The 19,882-nt window shown below is 48.6% G+C and overlaps 1 protein-coding gene and 1 non-coding gene across 2 annotated transcripts in view; one reads left to right on the top strand and one right to left on the bottom strand.

The window, feature by feature from the left end:
* Window positions 1-2,299: 2,299 nt before the first annotated feature.
* KIAA1328 (KIAA1328 ortholog) overlaps window positions 2,300-19,882 on the bottom strand; it is a 338,663-nt gene continuing 321,080 nt past the window's right edge. Inside the window, exon 11 of the mRNA XM_038744068.1 lies at window positions 2,300-5,498. Coding sequence (XP_038599996.1) covers window positions 5,282-5,498 — 217 coding nt within the window. The 3' untranslated portion in view covers window positions 2,300-5,281. The remainder of the gene's footprint in view (window positions 5,499-19,882) is intronic.
* On the top strand, window positions 12,860-12,997 carry LOC119926401. The gene has a single exon (XR_005450280.1). It is a non-coding gene; the product is annotated as a small nucleolar RNA SNORA7 (small nucleolar RNA).

The raw sequence follows: 19,882 nt of genomic DNA, 5'->3' as shown, positions 1-19,882 counted from the left end.
CCCTACCCAACAGTGGGTTCACAGTCTAAAACGGGGAGACAGAGAACAAAACCAAACATACTAACAAAACAAAGCCTATGTGCAGAGCACTGTACTAAGCACTGCCTCCTTTTCTCTGAATCTGTTAGCCCTATATGCAGAGCACTGTACTAAGCACTTGGAAGAGTACAGTTCAACAGAGTTGGTAGACACATTCCCTGACCACGGGGCGCTTACAATCTAGAGGGAGGAAACAGATATTAAGATACATTACAAATGCGTACACACATGCTGTGGGGAGGGGTGAATAAAATGCAGAGATGACCCAGAAGGAGGAGGGAGTAAGGGAGATGAAGGCTTAGTTGGGGAAGGCCTCTTGGAAATTATATGATTTTTTGATAAGGCTTCAAAGGTGGGGCAGAGTGGTGGTCTGTCATATATGAGAGGGGAGAGAGTTCCAGGCCAGAGGGAGGATGTGGGCAAAGGGGTTGGTGGTGAACATAAAGAGGAGTTTTAGCAGGCTATGAGGGGAACCTGAGACTAGTACTCGGAAGACTTACCCAGGGAGATGGAGGCTATGTGATACAGACAATTGATCAGTGGCATTTATTGAGCGCTTACCATTTTCAGAGCGCTATACTAAGCACTTGGCTACAATAGAGTAAGTAGACACAATCCCTGGTCTCAAGGAGCTACCAAGCAAGTGTTTACATTTTTGCCTGAAATTGGGATGTAACTTTCTAACTAACCGAACGGCAGTTGGACCCTGAAAGCCCAAGTGCTTGCAGGATGTGACCGGCCCACTGCTTGGAAATTAATAACAATAATAATGTACTAAGCCCTTACCCTGTGCCAAGCAGTGTACTAAGTATTGCAAGATAATCAGGCCAGACAGAGTCTGGAGTTTGTTTTTGAATCCCATTGGCTCCCTGGTTTTCTGAGGTATTCCATGAAAATGAGACTCCAACACCAGGGCCACGAGTGAAATCACACAGATAATTTATTAACTTAAAAATCTCACACAGGTATAAACACACACCCATGTTTAAGACACCATGCAGGGATTGGAGCGGTCAAGCCCAAAGGAATCTCAGACTGGTTCCCTCCTCTGGAGTTCAGGTCACGGAAACCCTACAGATGAACATACACCGGAGGGAGCAGAATGAGTAGCCTTTTCCAGAGGCTCGGGGCCATTCCCCTCCTCATCCTCTCTCCACACTGGTATTCCAGGCTTCTCATCTGGGGCTAACTGGACAGGGGATGGAGGGGAGAGCACAGAGTGGGTTGGAAAGGGAGGTAGAGAGCAACGGAGCTTTTATGGGTGAAGAAGTGGGGTGAGTCCAGGGAAGAGTAAGGCAGGCAAAGAGCAAAGGGACAGAAACCTCCATTTAGTTGTTTGTTTTTCTGGTCCTCTTCTGAAGCTCTCAGGACCTGTGTGAGGTGGAAGTGAAGACAATGGCTGCTCCCACGGGTTGGAGCCCCAAGGGCTTGATGGCCTAGGGCAGTCCCCGGAGATGGCAACTCCAATGGGGGATGTTTTTAGAGAGGGAGAGAGAGAGAGGTGCCCCTCAGGAAGGACCCTGCCAGGCTGGTGGTTTTCATCCTTTAATTTGGGGATTTTCACATTTAGGGTTTGAAGGAGTTGGAAATTCATTCTGGTGCCTCCATTTTGGGACTGATGATAATCTCCGGTGCTTTGGATTGGAAATGATGCAGTGTTCTAACATGGGGTTGGTGAGGTGGCTTACCATGACAGGAGCAGAACCCACAGCCCTTAAGCCCTCTAATTCAGTGGGGTGCACAAAGAAGAGGGAATGCAGGGGGGCAGAGAGAGGAAAGGGATGTGCTTCTCTTAGGTCCCTGGGACCCTTGAATGGTGTCGGTTCAGTGTCCTTTAAATACAGTTACGACTAAAGAACAGAGTAAAATGTACACTGACCCCCTTACACTTCAACTGGTCCAGCTGGGGCATCCCCCGCCCCAAACCCTGGGATGGAATGGGGCCCCAGAACCCACCAACATGCTGCTGGGGCCACTTGGATGTGACGAGGAAGGCACCTTGGAAACAGTTTGGTGCTTTTAGAATATCCTTTCTGGAGCATCTTGAGGCAAGGGAATGAAGTCACCGTGGAGAGGGGATAGCCGGGAGACAGGGTACGTGGGAGTCAGATAGGGTTTATCCACATCTCCCTATTTCTAATTCCACCCCTGGACCCAGTGGGGTCCCGTGGGTGTGTGAAGGAGCCCGCCTTGGTGGCGGGGGGGTGGGGGGTGGGAGGGGGCACAAACCCCACTGCCAGGACCTCCAAGGACTGTGCTATTCCCTGCAGCTCCCAGGCCCAGCAAAGGAAGCAAGAAAGGGGTGGCATGGGCTGCTCCTGGAATGGACTGCCGCTGGGCAGATCAGATTCCCTGGACAGAATGGAAGCTGCAGGACAAACATCTGTGAGAGGGAGTTTCTCCTGGTAATGCCAAAAGCCAGGAATCCAACGGGTTATCACTGTATACTGGTTTCAAGAAATGCAACCTGATGAACAAGGGTCTGTGCCAGTTGGAGTGAGGACAGCCTCCCCCTGCCCAGCCCTCTTGCCCGAGATCCCTAAAAAGGGACCACAAAGCCTTCGGGCTCCCTGTCCGAATGCCACTGGGAATTCTGCAAGCTCATTTGGACTCCTTTAGAGCCGGAGATAGGAACGCTCCATGGATTCCCCTTGGTTTGTTCAGTGATACCTTTTTCTCTGTGATCTGTGGCAAATCTTCTATCTTACTCCCTGTACAGTGGACAAATTGGGGCTCTACCATGGTACAGGCCGGGCCCCTCCGGGTCCCAGTGGTGGTCCCCATGGCCAGATCCAGGGAGAGGACCCAAGCCCTTCCCAGACCTGGCTTGGGAGACATGAGGACACACATGGGGAATGAGGCAGGAACTGGCCATCTCCACTCCCCACAGCCTGGAGCCCCATGGGAGGAGAGAACTCCCTGGGTCCTGAGCGAGGGGCTTCAGCATCAGCATGGGTCGCACTAGCTGCTGATCACATTCACCCTGTGCCCTCTACCCTAGCTGGGGCCAAACACGGAACCCTCAAACACGGAAGGAGGGCTATCGCTGGAGAATTCAGTCCATCTCTGGCAAGAGATGACCCACTAAGTCCAGGAATGGGGAATGTGAAAGCAGAGGCTTCTTCGGGCCTCCTGACAGGAGCTGTACTGTCGTTGTTTACCCTCTGCTCCCAAGTCCACGGGTTCAAGGCCAGCCCCGGTCTCAGGACAAGGATTGAGCTGTGGCATTGGGGTGACAAGGTCAGTTGCCTCAGGGAGCTAATTAGATGCAAATCACTGAGTGGGCCAGGGAGCAGCCTGGAAGAAGTCGACCTACCCCCTCCTCCCTCCACGGAAGCCTTGGCTCCCCTAGCTGGCCCCAGGAGAAGGAGCAGCCAGGGCCTCTCAGGTGCTCCTACACAGTCCCGGCTGTTCTCCATGGGGTGATTCTGCCCGGAGTCCCCAAGATGGGCCCCCCGGAAGGCTGCAGGTTGGCCTGCTGCTGGGGAAAAGGATTCGACCATGAAGTCCCTATGGTGGGATAAGGGAAGAGTCTGGAATGGAGTGGCCACAATGACACGCTCCCCCAGGCTTGGGAGGTGGCAGCAGCAGGCAGAGGGCTGGAGGAGCTCAGAGCAGAAGGTCCAGACTGGAAGATGGGACTCCCAGAAAGAGTATTTCCAGCAGCAAGTGGTAGTTGGGGCAGAGGATAATGAGGGACAGATGTTACAGCTGGGGGCTGGTGGTTGGCCTGAGATTTAGAAGGAAGAGATGTTACACCTAGGGACAGGTGGGTGGGGACACAGATTATTGGGGAATGGGGTTACACCTGGGGACAGGTGGTTGCGGCTGAGGATAACGAGGAATAGATCTTTACACCTAGTTCTCAGGGCCACAGGCCCCTGCTCCACCTGCTATCTACCCTGGGAGGGCAACCTCCATTGCTCAACTCCCTTTTGGAACCAACTGGGCCTGGCCATATTCCAATGAGGGGGAAGGGCTTTCAGCCTGGCAGTAGGGGAGGTTCAAACTCGCCCAGGGGAACTCCCTGTCTGAAAACACGACCAGTCCCTGGGATCAGGGAGAGGCCGCAGCACAGCATCGGCTCAGTGGTCCAGAATGAGCCCCCGATAGGGTCCATGCCCGGCCCCGTCTCTCTCCCTCCTTCCGAAGGCCTATTTCAGGCCCACACTTCTTGGGGATGAGTGACAGAGGAGACCGCCGGGCTCAACCCTCTGGAGCGCTGCACCCTGGGACAGACGATGACCCCGGCCTGCGGCCATCTGCTGCCGTTTTTCCCCGTTTGGCAGGCTTCCCGAAACAACAAGGGCTTGCAGCCGAAGGGAGAGCAAGCGGACGGATGGAAATAGATTCGGCATGAATAATTGAAGGCTGAAAGGGGAAATGTGTGTTCCGGGCGGCTAGTGGAAATAATTAGAGTGGTCCTCCTGACAGGACGGCAAGGTGGTGCTCTCAAATTAGTGCAAGTCTGTGGAAGAAGGTCTCGGAATCAGTCTCTCGCCCTGATGGAAGGGCACTGAAAACTCCCTGCCCTGTGACAACATTGGTCTCTCCTGCCTCGTTCAGAGGGCAAGATCTAGGTTTCCTTGGTGCTGCCTCTGCCATTGCCACTGCCACCACCACCACCTTGCCCATCAATGTGTGTCAATCTGGTGGAGCCAGGCCAGGCTGCCCCCCCACGAGGAGTTGGGGGGCAGGGGGGCAGACTGCCCCAAAAGACCAGCCTCAACTGGCGCTGCAACATGGAGAAGAGTCGTAAGGGAAAGCACTGCTCTGGGTAAGTTCAAGAGCTGGTACTGTGGAAGCCCCTAGCTGACAAAGAATCTGCTGTTTAGTGCAAAATGATCTTTAAACCCCAGTGAGAGCTCCCCATACTTTTGGGACGGCCCTCCGGAAATGGTGACCAGAATGAAGGCCCTGAATGAAACTGACTCGGGACACGGGACTGGATACAGAGTAACTCCCGTTGGCTCTGGGACTCAGGGGAAAAAATGTCTTCTGCTCGCTTAAAAAATCACTCTGTGGAGCCCGAAAAGCGCTTGCTAAGCTTACCCCTTCAGACTGGACTCAGGCTACGAGGACATTGCAGATGGCACAGAAGGCCCACTGCTGAGTGAGGGATTCGGGGAGGGGGCCCAGTTCCTTGTTCAGTCATTGCCGGTGATTCATGAAACAAACCCATAGCCGAGACAGGAAGTCCAAGCCCAAACCCTATAGAAAACTTGTAGCCCGCTGGTCAGCATCAGATAAAGAAGATGTCTTCCAGGATCCGGCTCTCTTCCAACTCTTCAGCTGGGCTGCACCAGCCCGCCAGACCCCAGCCGGGGTGCTGGTGACTAGCTCGGGAGGGGCTGGGGTTCAGGAGCCGGCCGTGCGGGTACCTAGAGGAAGGCAGCTGGGGTCTGGGTGTAGAGATGGGGCTCAGGGCTTGAATCAGGTCCAAGAGCGAGGCCTCGTACCTGCAAAACAGCAATTCACCGTCAGACAGCTCTCCCAAGCTCTTAGTATGGAGCTTTGCACACAACAGTAAGCCCTCAATAAATACAACTTAGAGAACGAATGACAGTGATCGATCTCTCGGTCCACTGGAGATGCTGGTTCCACTAGAGAAGCAGTGTGGCTCAGTGGAAAGAGCCCGGGCTTTGGAGTCGGAGGTCAGGGGTTCAAGCCCCGGCTCCACCAATTGCCAGCTGTGTGACTTTTGGCAAGTCACTTCTCTGGGCCTCAGTTCCCTCATCTGTAAAATGGGGATGAAGCCTGTGAGCCCTCTGTGGGACAACCTGATCACCTTGTAACCTCCCCAGTGCTTAGAACAGTGCTTTACACATAGTAAGCACTTAATAAATGCCATGATTATTATTATTATTAATACTCAACACTCTGGCTGGGCCTGGCTGAGAGAACGCTCATCTTTTCTCCAGAGGACAGGGCTGTTTTGGGGTACAGGCTGGGGGCAAACCTGACAGGGGAAAAGTTGTGTTGAAGCCAGAGTGTACGTGGGGTGGGTAAAAGATATGTGGGATTCCAGAAGAGGGACCTGCAGCAGTCTGAGGTGGAGTTGGGGGTCTGAAACTTTTGGGGGACGGGGAGGAGTAGGCGGATGGGGTGCTGATAGTGGGCAGCACAAAAGGCTTTGGGGGGCAGCTTTGGGGTTCACCCTGATTCTAGGTTTGACTGTAATAATACACACCCTCACTCTAGGTAAGAAATTTAGCAGGCTGGTTGCTGAACCTCAAGTCTCATCCTGCCACTATTTTTACTCAAATCTGCTGACTCGATTCGCTTCACCTAATAGCTCTCTGGCTTCCCGAGAAACTGAGAGCTAGGTACACGAGAGACCAGCACTGGTCCTCCCAGGCCACGACTCCGCAGACCAGAACCACAGGCCTCATCCTTTGAAAGAAGAGGCAGATGGACTGGGGAGAGAGGAAACTAAGCCAACGTAGGGCACAGGTTTAAGCAGTGACCTCAGAGATGAGAATTCAGGTTCTGGTGTAGCCAGAGTTGGGCAGTTTGGCAAGAATGATGTGGAGCCATGCTCTAAGAGCTGGCCATCACAACAGAAACTCTGTGCAGCTAATTTTACATGAAATCCATTTCCATGCGTATTTGTTCAGTGCTTACTGTGTGCAGAGCACTGTACTAAGCAACTGGGAGAGCACAATACAACAGAGTCTGTAGACATGTTCCCCGCCCACAATGAGTTGACAGTCTAGAAATGGCTGATGCAGTTTTTCTTTGAGTTCCTCTCAGAGGTTTAGGTTCTCATCATTGGTGCTTTCCAATCCACTGTAATTTCCAATCAAGACAGGGTTTATTAGAAATTCTTCTGTATTTTTGGTTTCCAGTACCAAGATGATTACTTTATTTTCCATATAACCACTTGTGACATCAAAAAAAAACCACTCTGTTTAGCACAAACTCTTTATTTAAGGGCCAACTGAAAATCCCAGATGCAATTTTCAAGGAAATTTTCCTCTTAGTCAGTGCAAATCCCGTGGTATGGCTGGAGCCCTGGTTTGGTCAGACTCTATAGCCTTATCATTCACATTTATGATGTGACTTCTCTTCACAAGAGCTCATTTTCTATTTTACACGGGAAACAATCCAGACCTCTCTCTTCTGTAGCCTGTTTCACATCTGGAAATGCCAACGAATTATGAAGAGAGATAGTATTCTTAGTGGACAGACTGGCTGTCATATTACAAAAGTAGTGAGTTCAAATCTTCTTATGCTTATTATTGAATAATCCCTTCAACTATTCCAGAAACCAATGGTAGATGATTAAGAGGTATCCAAAGGCATAAAAGAAAGAATAATGCCTTCCCAGTATTCCACCCATTCTGAAAACAAATCCAAAACTGAAAGCTTCTCCAACCCAGTAAGTGGAAGCGTTGGCGGCTGGACAATCCCAGGAGACCTCTACTAAATCAGGAATTATGTGAGGTGACTAATTTAAGACTTTCAAATCACAGCTAATTTGATGCCTTCCAGAGTGTTCCAATTTGTTTTTGTTTTGTTTTTTCTTTTTAATGGTATTTAAGTGCTTACTCTGTGCCAGGCATTGTACTAATTGCCTTTTAGACTGTGAGCCCACTGTTGGGTAGGGACTGTCTCTATATGTTGCCAGCTTGTACTTCCCAAGTGCTTAGTACAGTGCTCTGCACACAGTAAGCACTCAATAAATACGATTGACTGGGGTGGATACAAGCTAATTAGGTTGGACACAGTCCCTGTCCCACATGGGGCTCATAATCAATCCCTATTTTACAGATGAGGTAACTGAAGCATAGAGAAGTTAAGTGACTTGCCCAAGGTCACACACAGACAAGTGGTGGAGCTGGAATTAGAACCCAGGCCCCTCTCACTCTCAGGCCCATGCTCTATCCACTAGGCCATGCTGCTTCTCTTAGAGAACCCCAAAGAGGAGGACAAAAATCACTCCCCTTTGGATTTACCTTGCCAGTGATTTAGCTCAAATTTTGTTTGGGTGGCTACTAAAAAAAGACAAAACTGTCAGCTTTATACAGTTAAATATTTTATTTTTATCCTGGCTCTTTCCTTACCCCTGAATGTTTTGAATAGGATATCTACATCTGGCTGCTCAGAGCATCCACACATAAACACCCCTCTCAAACTAGTTAACCGACCTGGTTTTATTACTTCGCCTACCTCTTCCTCCAACAAATTAATCTACCCGAAAGTACAAACGCTTATCTTCATGACTGGGCTGGGATCATGAAAATTCCATTTCTCCAGTGGCCTCATTCGATTCCATATTACGCAGTGGGGAGAAGAGCGAGCGTGTTTGTTGCAAGCAGATCCCCAGGATTCAAGAGGACCTCCCAGCTAATTTCTCCAGCTAGTTTATCTAAGTTTTCCAGCATTTGTGCTATCAGGGAGGCTAAGTGATTGGACAGATTAAATAGCAGCAGAACACCGAAAGACTTAAAAAAAAAAAAAGGCATTGCAAAATCAGTCCATTTGATACTTGTGTTATATCTGCAATAGACACACACACACACACACACACACACACACACACACACACACACACACTCTCCCCCCCCACCACCCCCCCTCTTCCCCAAGCCCCCCATTGTCAGAAAGTCACCACCAGCCTTCCTGGCCCAGAGTCTGAAGCCTCAGTGTTGTCTTTGACCCCTCACTTTCTTTTAATCCTCACATTCAGTCTGTAGCTAAATCCTGCCAGTTTTTTCTCCACGATATTTCTCAGATGGGCTTCTTTCTTTCCGCCCAGATTAAGAGCCACCATCCCAGTTTTGGGTCTTGGCATGTCATGAAAAGGTAATTATATCACCATCCTCAGTGATTTTTCTGTTTTGTGGGGCTTGTTATGCACTTCCTTAGTCCTTACTACTTTCCTCCTTGCTGACCTCCTTGACTTCTGTCTCTCCCCAGTCCATACTTCACTCTGCTGACCAGATCATTTTTCTACAAAAACGTTCAGGCCATGTTTCTCCACTCCTTAAGAACCTCCAGTGGTTGCCCATTCATTCATTCAATCGTATTTATTGAGCGCTTACTGTGTGCAGAGCACTGTACTAAGCACTTGGGAAGTGCAAGTCGGCAACATATAGAGACGGTCCCTACCCAACAAAGGGCACGTCCACATCAGAGACTCCTTACCATCCATTTTAAAGCACTCAATCACCTTATCCCCTCCTACCTCACCTCACTATTTTACTACAACCCAGCACACACATTTCACTCCTCTAAAGCCAACCTACTCACTGCACCTCGATCTCGCCTGTCTCGCCAGTAACCTCTCACACACGTCCTGTCCCCCGGCCTGGAATGCCCTCCCTTTTCATATCCAACAGACAATTACTCTCCCCAACTTCAAAGCCTTATTGAAGCCACATCTCTGCCAAGACGCCTTCCCTGAATAAGCCCTTGTTTCCTCTTTTTCCATGCCCTTCTGCATCGCCCTGACTTGTTCCCTTTATTCACCACCCCCGCTCAGCCCGCCCCCAAGCACTTATATACAGAGCCTTAATTCATTTATTTATATTAACATCAGTCTCCCTATCTAGACTGTGAGTTTGTTGTTGACAGAGAATGTGTCTGTTATATTGTTGTGCTATACTCTCCCAAGTACTTAGTGCAGTCCCTTGTACACAGTAAGCATGCAAAAAATATGATTGATTACTATGTGTCAAAGATTGTACTAAGTGCTGGGTAGATACAAATTTATCAAGTTGGACACAGTCCTTTTCCTACATATGGTTTACAGTCTAAGTTGGAGGGAGGAGGATTTAACCCCCATTTTATAGATGAGGAAGCTGAGACATAGAGCGGTTAAGTGACCTGTTCAAGGTCACATAGCAGCCCATTGGCAGAAACTGGATTAGAACCCAGGTCCGCTGACTTCCAGGACAATGTTCTTTCCAACAGGCCACAATGCTTGGTATTTGCTGAAGAAGCTCTAAGCGAGGGAAGGAGTCGAGGTTACGAGCACCGGGAACTCAGGAAGGGCAAAGGGAATCGCATCAGTTTATGCTCCACAGTCCAGATCATCTTCTTTAAATAATAATTATGGTATTTAAGTGCTTACTATGTGCCAAGTACTGTTTGAAGCACTGGGATAGATACAGGGTAATCAGGTTACACGTGGGGCTCACACTTTTAATCCCCATTTTCCAGATGAGGTAATGGAGGGCACAGGGAAGTTAAGTGATTTGCCCAGGGTCATACAGCAGACAAGTGGCGGAGGTGGGATTAGAACCCACGTCCTCTGACTCCCAAACCCATGCTCTTTCCACTAAGCCAAGCTGCTTCTCTGTTAAATGTCGCTCTGTTCACATTATTTCCCCTCTAAAACCTCAAAAGGCTTCCAATATCCTTCCTCATCACACAAAAGCACCTTAATGTCCTCCACCAGCGTTCTTCTTCTTACACACCTGCCCTCTTCCCCGCTAATCCCCAGGCTGCACTCTAAGCGTCTCCCAAGCAAGATTGCTCTCACCTCTGACCCCGTTCTCTTACCCTCCCGGCTGTCTAGAATTTTCTCTCCATCTAATCTCCCAGATCATAGCTCTCCCCCCATTTTCGCGGCCTCCAAAGCCCCGATAAATTTTAAGCCCAGAGAGAATCTAAAGGAAATGGGCAGGTGAAAGGCGGGAACGTGAAATAATTCAAGGAAGTGATAAGGCGGGTGGAGGAGGTGAGCCTGAAAGGAGGGAGATTCAGGCAACAGAGAAGCCTTTTTATGGTTTTTTTTAAGTATGTTCTATGTGCGGGGCACTGTACTAAGCGCTGGGGTAGATACAAGCTAATCAGACTGCTCCACATGGGGCTCACAATTTTAATTCCCATTTTACAGATGAGGCAACTGAGGCACAGAGAATTTAAGTAACTTGCCTGAAGTCACTCAGCAGACGAGTGGCAGAGGCAGGATTAGAAGCCAGGTCCTTCTGTCTCCCAAGGCTCCTGCTCTAGTCACTAGCTAATGCTGCTCTCGTTGTGGGCAGGGAACGTGCCTACCAACTCTGCTACAGTGTATACAGTAAGCACTCAATAAATATTATAAATATGATTGGTGTTCTTCTTGATCCTTATAGGTGAATCTCATGTGGGGCTCTCTTACTGAATTGCATCAGTTGAAGTCTCTTCAAGGCTGACCAAGCTCAGTCAGGAGGAAACAGGCCCACCAGCCTGGCAGCAGGGTCAGACTGATTAGACTAATTCTCCCGCTCTAGACTGTGAGCTCGCTGTGGGCATGGAATGTGTCTGTTTATTGTTAGTAGCAGCATGGCTCAGTGGAAAGATCCTGAGCTTGGGAGTTGGAGGTCGTGGGTTCTAATCCCTGCTCTCACCTGTCAGCTGTGTGACCTTGGGCAAGCCAGTTAACTTCTCTGTGCCTCAATTACCTCATCTGTAAAATGGGGATTAAAAATTGTGAGTCTGACATGGGACAATCTGATTACCCTGTATCTACCCCAGTGCTTAGAACAGTGCTTGGCACATAGTAAGCACTTAACAAATACCATTATTATTATTATTATCATTATTATTAGCACATAGAACACTGCTTTGCACACAGTCAGTGCTCAATTAATACAATTGACTGACTGACTAATTAGGAGAAACTTGGGCATTAAGCTGGTAACCAGTATGGGAAGTGAGGTTTGGGGAAAAATTAGAGAGGGAAGGAGGAAGAGAGGAGCTAGGTCAAGAAGGAGCAGCACCACTTCTGCCCTATTGCTAACTCTGCCCCCCCCCCCGCCATGATGCCCTCTAGGCTACCCCCAATCTCCAGGAATTTTGGTCCTGGAAACTCCACTCTGCAGCCTGACATCCTGGGAAATCTCTGGCTGCTGAGTAGGGGTAGTCCAACTCTGCCTAGCCCAGCAGGGACTGATGGGCGGTGGGGAGAAGACACAGACTCTCCAGAGAAGCTGTTGTTCTTGCAAATCAGAAACCGCAAAGGCCAGGAAGTGTCTGGGTGAACCCCGGTGAGGCAAGCCTGCCAGAGAGACCCTCACTGTCCTTGAGGCTCCTGGCTTGACCCCTGTGGTACTATCCTCAAGTAGGGTGGCACTGGACTCTGGGCTCCTACAGCACTGGGCAATCACCCCTCCTGGACCCAGCATAGAATAACAGGGGTCAGCTGTCCAGACAGCCCAGGACAGCACTGCTAAAAGTCAGCTGCCCTGCTGGTGGGGGTGGGCAGGCTCTCAAGAGCTCTCTCAAGAGCCCAGTGTTCTGCTAACAGTAAGCGCTCAATAAATACCACTGATGGATTGATTGCTTTATTCCATTACCACCTGGGCACGATTAGGTTGAAGCCAGGGCACTGCCACCCTCTTTCTTCTGCCACCGGTCAGTGTGAATTCATGTCCTCTCCATTGTTGTGTGAGGGAAACACTCTCTTTTTCCGGGCTATCCAGCCAACAACAGACCGACGACGTACACTCTCTAAGTTTATTTTTGTATTACACTACGGAGTTTACTAATAAAATCATTTGCTCCTGGCTGCCAAAATACAATCCCAAACAAATTTGATACTGGGAGACATCAGTAAGAATTTCCCCACTAGGGAAAATAACTAGATTTATTAGAGTCATAAACACTCTGCTAGTGAGATGGTGCATATTTCCTTAAACAAGTACTGTCACTAGATATTATTTAGTGGTCACATTCACATCTACAGTTTCATTTTCCACCTCTGCAGTCTTACTCTGATTCCTACTAGTGGCTGGAATTTTAAAATCCTACTGGTTTATTCAGGGATGTGATCGGTGGGATTGGGGCAGGTGGGAAGTGCAGTACGTTAAGAGATTCCTACCCTACAAACCCCGTCTCACGATCGCACCTGGAGAGTTTCCAGTACACTACCAGTCTCGGTTAAGGGAGGGAGAGTCAAGAAGAGGTGTACCCATTCCATTCCTAGTTTGGGTAGTGGCTAGCGAGTGGAAGGCAATCTGCTACAAGCCAAAACTCCCCTGTGCTGGGCAGCAGTGGCATGCGAGAGAGTCGAGGGCAGAAATTCAAGTTAACTGCGTGGACAATGACTTCCGTATTTTTACCAAGAAAACTCTATGGATACACTAACAGATGATTGCAGGTGGAGGTGGGACGTTCTGAAAGAGATGTGTTGTCCATGGAGTCGCTATGAGTCAAAAACGACTAGACAGCATAAGACAAGACCCTACTAATATTTGATTCCAGAGAGGGAAGCAGAATCAACTTGCTACTCTTACAGCCTACTCTAGAGCTGGAGAAAGTCGACACAAAATGCCTTTCCCCATAAATCATACAGATCAATGAAAGGTATTTATTAAGCACTTTTGGTGTGCAGAGGACTGTACTGACCACTTGCAAAAATACAACAGGACACTTTCCCAGTCCGCAACGAGCTTAGAGTCTAGATGAGTCTAGAGGGGAGTGGAAGGCCTCAATCCTGTGACTGTTTGATCTTGTGGGAGAAAGCCTCATTTGGAATGAGAAGCTTCTTGGGATAATGCAGGAACAAAGCCAGTGTTGGGGTCCCCAGAAGTCCCTATCTGCACCTCCCAAACAGTAACTGGGGTGATCCCTAATGGAAAGACCACGGGCCTGGGAATCAGGGGACCTGGGTTCTAATGCTGCCTTTGCCACTTGTCTGTTGTATGCCTAGGGCAAGTCGTTTAACTTATCTGTGCCTCAGGTTCCTCATCTGTAAAATAGGGATTAAAGCCTATTCTCTCCTACTTAGCCTGTGAGCTCCATACGTGACAAGGACCGTGTCCAAACCAGTTATCTTGCATCTATCCCAGCTCTTAGCACAACGTAACTACTTAACAAATACCATAATTATTATCTTCTATGGGATGGAGACAGGATGCTGCAACTGTTGCTTCTCTCTGACTGTAAGCTCAATGTGGGCAGGGAACCGGTCTACCAAACTCTGTTGCATTGTACTCTCCCAAGCACTTTAGTACAGTGCTCTGAAAACTATAAGTGCTCAATGAACACCATTAATGGATTGACTGACCCACTAACTATTCTCTTCTTGAGTCCAAGTTCCAAAGGAAGTGTATGTAGTCACTCTCCTTGGAAATGGGCAAGCTTCAACTCGGGCAGCCGGGACTCTCAGCAGATCCACACCCCATTACTTAAACAAGGGCTCTTAACTGCTCTGATCAACCCTCCTCTCCCAAGGCACAGAGAGCCAGGTTTGCAGAACTTCATAGAGTATGAGAAGCAGCGTGGCTTAGTGGAAAGAGCAGGGACTTGGGAGGCAGAGGTTGTGAGTTCCAATCCCGGCTCTGCTACTTGTCAGCTGTGTGATCTTAGGCAAGTCACTTCACTTCTCTGTGCCTGTTACCTCATCTGTAAAATGGGGATGAGACTGCGAGCACCACGTGGGACAACTTGATTACCCTGTGTCTACCCCTGTGCTTAGAACAGTGCTTGGCACATAGTAAGGACTTAACAAATACCATTATTATTATTATTATTATTATGGCCTTTCAGGAACCCCAAGACCGATAGCCTGAGATGACTGAGAGGCAGACCACCGAGGGAGCTTGCCCATAAGTTATGGGGGTGGGTCAAAGCACTAGAAACCTTCCCCTGTAGGACTATGAAAATCAGCTTGGGCAGTGATGGTACAGTAGACTGCCACAGTGGTCAATGCAGCTACTGCCCCTTGTTCTATCTTTGGCACTGACTGGGTTGGGGCCTGCAGGACAGCAGGAGAGAAGGTTTCTTCCCAGGGTGGTCCCAGAAATCAGCGGGAAATTGGAGAGGGCTGGGGAGGAAGTGGTCTTTGGCAGGCTTCCCTTTGGCACAAGTCGTCAAAAGGGCAGTGCCTGAGAGGCACAGAGGGGCAAAGAGGAGGCAGGATGGGGACCTTTGCTTTGTCTTAGTTTAGGGAAAGTGCTGCCTGGAGATGTGACTGGACACAAAGACCGCTCCCAAGGTCCTTTTCAGCCTCAGGAATCTTTAGCCTTTTTACTTAAATACCCACCAGCCTTATGGCTGGCAATGCCACAGGTGTTGCCCTGTACTATGGAAAAGGTTGAAATAATGCCAACTGATTGTAGCCCCCAACACACCTGTTCTTTTTCTGCCTTCTAAGTCTTTCTCGCTCCAAAATCTTCTCACCCTTGATGCCTGCTTTCAAGATTGTTCTTTGCCCCTCTTTTTCTCACACTGGCCTTAACTCTGCCTCGTGGTTTCATTCCTCCCCATCTTTTTCAGTGATTTCCCTGGAGCTTTTGATGTCTATCTCTTTCAGGCGAGCCCTTTCTATCGGGGTGTGCTGACTGACTGTTTCAGAGCAGACACTGTCTTGCCCATGATTTCCCAAGGGGTGCCAGAAGAACACCACATCCCTAGTTTGGATCATCCTGTCTTTTCCTAGGTTGCTCAGCTCCCTGTTGGGGAACCTGGGCAGAAAATGGATTTTCTGGGCCGCAAGGTCTTCCCAGTTAGAAATCCACTGAACTTGCCAGGTCTGGCTTTCTCCAATTCTCCTACTTCTTTCCTTGGTATTGTATGACTTAGTGGAAAGAGCACAGGCTTGGGAGTCAGAGGTCATGGTTCTAATCCCAACTCTGCCAGTTGTCAGCTGTGTGACTTTGGGCAAGTCAACTTCTCTGTGCCTCAGTTACCTCATCTGTAAAATGGGGTTGAAAACTGTGAGCCCCACGTGGGACAACCTGATCACCTTGTTTCCCCCCCAGTGCTTAGAACAGTGCTTCGCACATAATAAGCACTTAAGAAATACCATAATTATTATTTGCCACCACTGGTAAGTCAGCTGCCCAGACATTGAGATAGTCTAATTCCTTTCCTTGCCTTATCCTCACCTTTGCATTTGGGCAATCTGGACCTGTTTTTACACAGAGAGAAACTCAAACTTGGGGCTGCATTCTGGTGAGTTCAAGGCCAAAAGGAAAAAAGCATTTGTTTCAAAGCATGTGGTCCCTAGGCTTTCTGCCCATCGGCCCTTGCTGGCCTGATCCGCCCTCTTGAATGGAAATCGAACGTTAAAAAGACGGCTCAGGGGCAAACCAGAGACGGCATCCACTAAGTGACCGGGCGGCAGTACCCAGGAAGATTGGGTATCCATCATCCTTCCCCAAACCCTGATTTAAGGTCTATAGGGGAACTATAATGGAGAAACTGCTTTTCCTACTGGCTGAAGTCAAATGGTCCCAGTGGTCTATTCTCCAGGCTCGGGAGGCTCTTGCATAACACTGGTGAGTGGGACGAAGAGGTTATGGTGCTTTTAGGTCCCCTTCCTACTGATTAATGCGACCAGACCAGTGGTTCTAGCTGCATTTCAATTCCGATTCTGGAGAAAAATGACCTTTCCACTCTGCACACGCTCCTCGCCTGAGCTCTGTGTTGTCCTCTTGTTGGCTGCAGCGTCCAGGGCTGCTTTCAGCTTTGCCTCAGTTTCATGGCTCGCTTGGAGCTTCCATGAAAAAAACCGGCACTCCCTTTTTGATCTCAGCATGTGAAGCTCATGAAATACAGAGAGGGAGACAATGGAAAATATGTACAGTCATACCTCCCCGAGGACACCTTCTGAAGACAAAATGACCTGCAATGTGGTTTGTTTTAATAAAACATGGCCAGATATTAGTTTGGGGGATAAGACAAAGTTTGGGATAACGAAGACAAGTGCTCTGTTCTTAGAAGAGAGAAAGTGAAGAGTTGATTGAGGGCCTTAAGGACAATTGTCAGAAATTTCTGCTTGACACAGAGAGGACTATGTCACCCCTGGGGACTTTTGAGGAATGGGAAGATGTACGATGTTTTAGAAAAATGATCTGAGCAGCAGCAGGAAGTAGAGGCTGCCAGGGGAGAGACTGTAGGTAGGGAGGTCAGCAAGGAGGCTGAGGCAGCAATCAATCAATCAATTGTATTTATTGAGTTATTACTGTGTGCAGGGCACTGTACTAACTGCTTGGAAGAGTACATCACAACAATATAACATATACAGTCCCTGCCCACAATGAGCTTACCGTTGAGTTGGGATATGATGAGTGGACCAGCATGGTGGTCACGTGGATAAGAGGCGGGGATAGGTGAGGCGGATCTTGGAAATGTAGTGGAGGATAAACTGACCAGATTTGCTTCATGGGAAGCAATGTAGCCTGGTGGAAAGAGCTCAGGCCTTGAAGTCAGAGGACCTGGGTTCTAATCCTGACTCCTCCACATACTGTGTGACCTTGGGCAAGTCACTCATCTTCTTTGTGCCTCAGTTCCCTCAGCTGCAAAATGGGGATTCAATCACTGTTGTTCTGCTTACTTAGACTAGGAACCCCATGTGGGATCTGATTTCTTTTATCTACCCCAGAACTTAGTACAGTGCTTGGCACACAGTAGGCACTTAACAAATATCACAATTATTATTGTTACTATTATTATCATTCTTTAGGAGGTATTGAACGTAAACATTGAAAGAGTGTTCAAGTTGCAGGCCTCAGAGACGGAGAGAATTGGATGTGCTGTCAACTGTGATGGGAAAGTTAGGTGGAGCAGTGGATGTGGGAGGGAGGATAGCATGGTGGGTTTGGGGCATGCCGAGGTAGGGGTGCTGAAGGGACATTCAACTAGAGATGCTCTGGAGGCAGGAGATTGCAGAGGAGAGAAATGGGAGTCGGTGAAGGAGATTTGGGAGTCTTCCATGTCGAGGGGGTAGTTGAAGTTGAGGGAGCAGATGAGCTCCCTGAGGGAGTGTGGTATAGTGGATAGAGCCCGGGGCAGAGAGTCAGAAGGTTGTGGGTTCTAATCTGAGCTACGCCACTTGTCTGCTGTGTGACCTTGGGCAAGTCACTTCATTTCTCTGGGCCTCAGCTACCTCATCTGTAAAATGGGGATTGAGACAGTGAATCCCACATAAGACCAGGACAGCAATCCATCTAAATTTGCTTGTATCCACCCTAGTGCTTAATACAGCTCCTGGCACATAATAATTATAGTATGTATTAAGCACTTACTACGTGCCAAGCACTGTTCTAAGCACTGGTAGATACAGAGTAATCAGGTTGTCCCACTTGGGCTCACACTTTTAATCCTTGCTTAACAAATGCCACAATTATTATCATCATCATTATTATTATTAAGGGAGTGAGTGTTGACTGAGAAGAGCAGATGACCCAGAATAGTGCCTTGATGATAACTGCAGTTAGAGAGTGAAAAGCACAGCAGGAGCCGGCCAAAGAGACTAAGAAGGATCAGCCGGAGAGGTAGCAGTACAACCAAAAGGGAACTGTGTCAGGCCAACCAGGATTATGAAGTCTTTCCGGGATGAGGGAATGGTCCATGGAGTCCAAAGCAACTAAGCAGTCAAGGAGATCACTGGTAAGAAGGAGGCCAGTGGTGATCTTGGAAAGAACATTCTCAGAGGAGTGAACGGGATGGAACCCAGATCGTGAGGTGCAAAGGAAGATGTGGAGGATGTGGGTGTAAAGGACCCTTCAGAGAAGGAGGGATGGATAGGTTAGTGGGGACATGAGTTCATTTGAGAGGCAAGGGGAAGGAGCTGGCAGAAAGTGAGCAGTTGAAGATGGTCATTGGAGAGGGAAGAAGAGTGGGTGCAAGTGACTTGAGACGGTGAGAAGAGACGGGGTCGGCGGCACAGGTGGAACTGGGAAAGTGGGCTGGAGACCTCCTTTTGAGTGATGCCTGAGGAAGAGGAGAGAAGTGGTTCAGTAGGTGGGAGAGGGCTTGGAGATGTGCCGGGGAGAGCACTCGGCTGGCTTTGATTCTGATGACAAAGGGCCATCAGGGCGAGAAAGGGGGGAGATGGGAGTCCCTGGGGGTATCATGTGGGAGGAAAATGTCTCGAATCATTGGTGGAGGCAGTGGACATGGGAGTCGATGAGGGACGAGAAGAATTTTGCTGCCCGGAAGAGAGGACAGAGTTAGAGCAAGTAAGAAGGAACTGGAAGAGGCCAAGGTCCTTGGTGCCTGGATTTTCACTCAAGGTGCTCCACATCAATCCAGTCCTTTAGACTATTAGCTCACTGTGGGCAGGGAATGTGTCTGTTACATTGCTATATTAAACTCTCCCAAGCACTTAGTACAGCACTCTGCACACATAAGTGTTAAATAAATTCCATTGATCGATTGATTGATTGGCCCAATCTAATTCCAGCTCTCCCTGGTCCTCTCTTGGGCTCCTACAGTTCCACCTGATTTCTGCTGCATCTTCTCAATGCAATTGCTCCAGGCAAAAAGATCTTCACCTCCCAGATAAAGTGAAGTCATCAGTGACTTCAAAAAAAGTAATTCACACTGACAATTTGGGTACCTATAAACCCCAAATTATTTAGAAGTAATCTCTTGTATTTCTATCATTATGGCAGGAGCCGCTCCAGAGATGTTAGAAATAAATAAACCAAGCACTTTTAAATGGTGGAAAATGCAAGATATCTTAATTATTCTCCAATATCTTCATCATTTTGTGAAATCACGATCTGGTATAATGGCCATTTTAAATGAAATGTTCTCTATTCTACTCGCTTGCCATTGCCGACTAATTGTGAATTAAAGCATAATTTAGCGTGGCTGGAAGCCAGCATGACAAGTGAAATTTACAGATGCTAACTCCAGCTGTACCCAGAGAAGAGCACCAGTGGACTTCTATGAGTAATTGAAAACAAGCAGTAAGGATGCAGGTAGATGCACGGAAGGGAATTTAGAACAGGGTGGCTGAAACCAAAATCGAGAACAGAAATAAAGGGGGGAAAGGGAAAAAAGAAAGCGCTTGCCTTGTAAATCTTACAAGGCCAAAGTGATGCTGGGTTATCATTCTGTTTATTAGCATGCACTTTGGAGAGTTCAGGGCAAGTATGGATATGCATTCATTTAATTT

The sequence above is a fragment of the Tachyglossus aculeatus genome, chromosome 3, assembly GCF_015852505.1.
Source record: "Tachyglossus aculeatus isolate mTacAcu1 chromosome 3, mTacAcu1.pri, whole genome shotgun sequence".
NCBI classification, from domain to species: Eukaryota; Metazoa; Chordata; class Mammalia; order Monotremata; family Tachyglossidae; genus Tachyglossus; species Tachyglossus aculeatus.
This window is presented reverse-complemented; position numbering and strand designations above follow the sequence as displayed.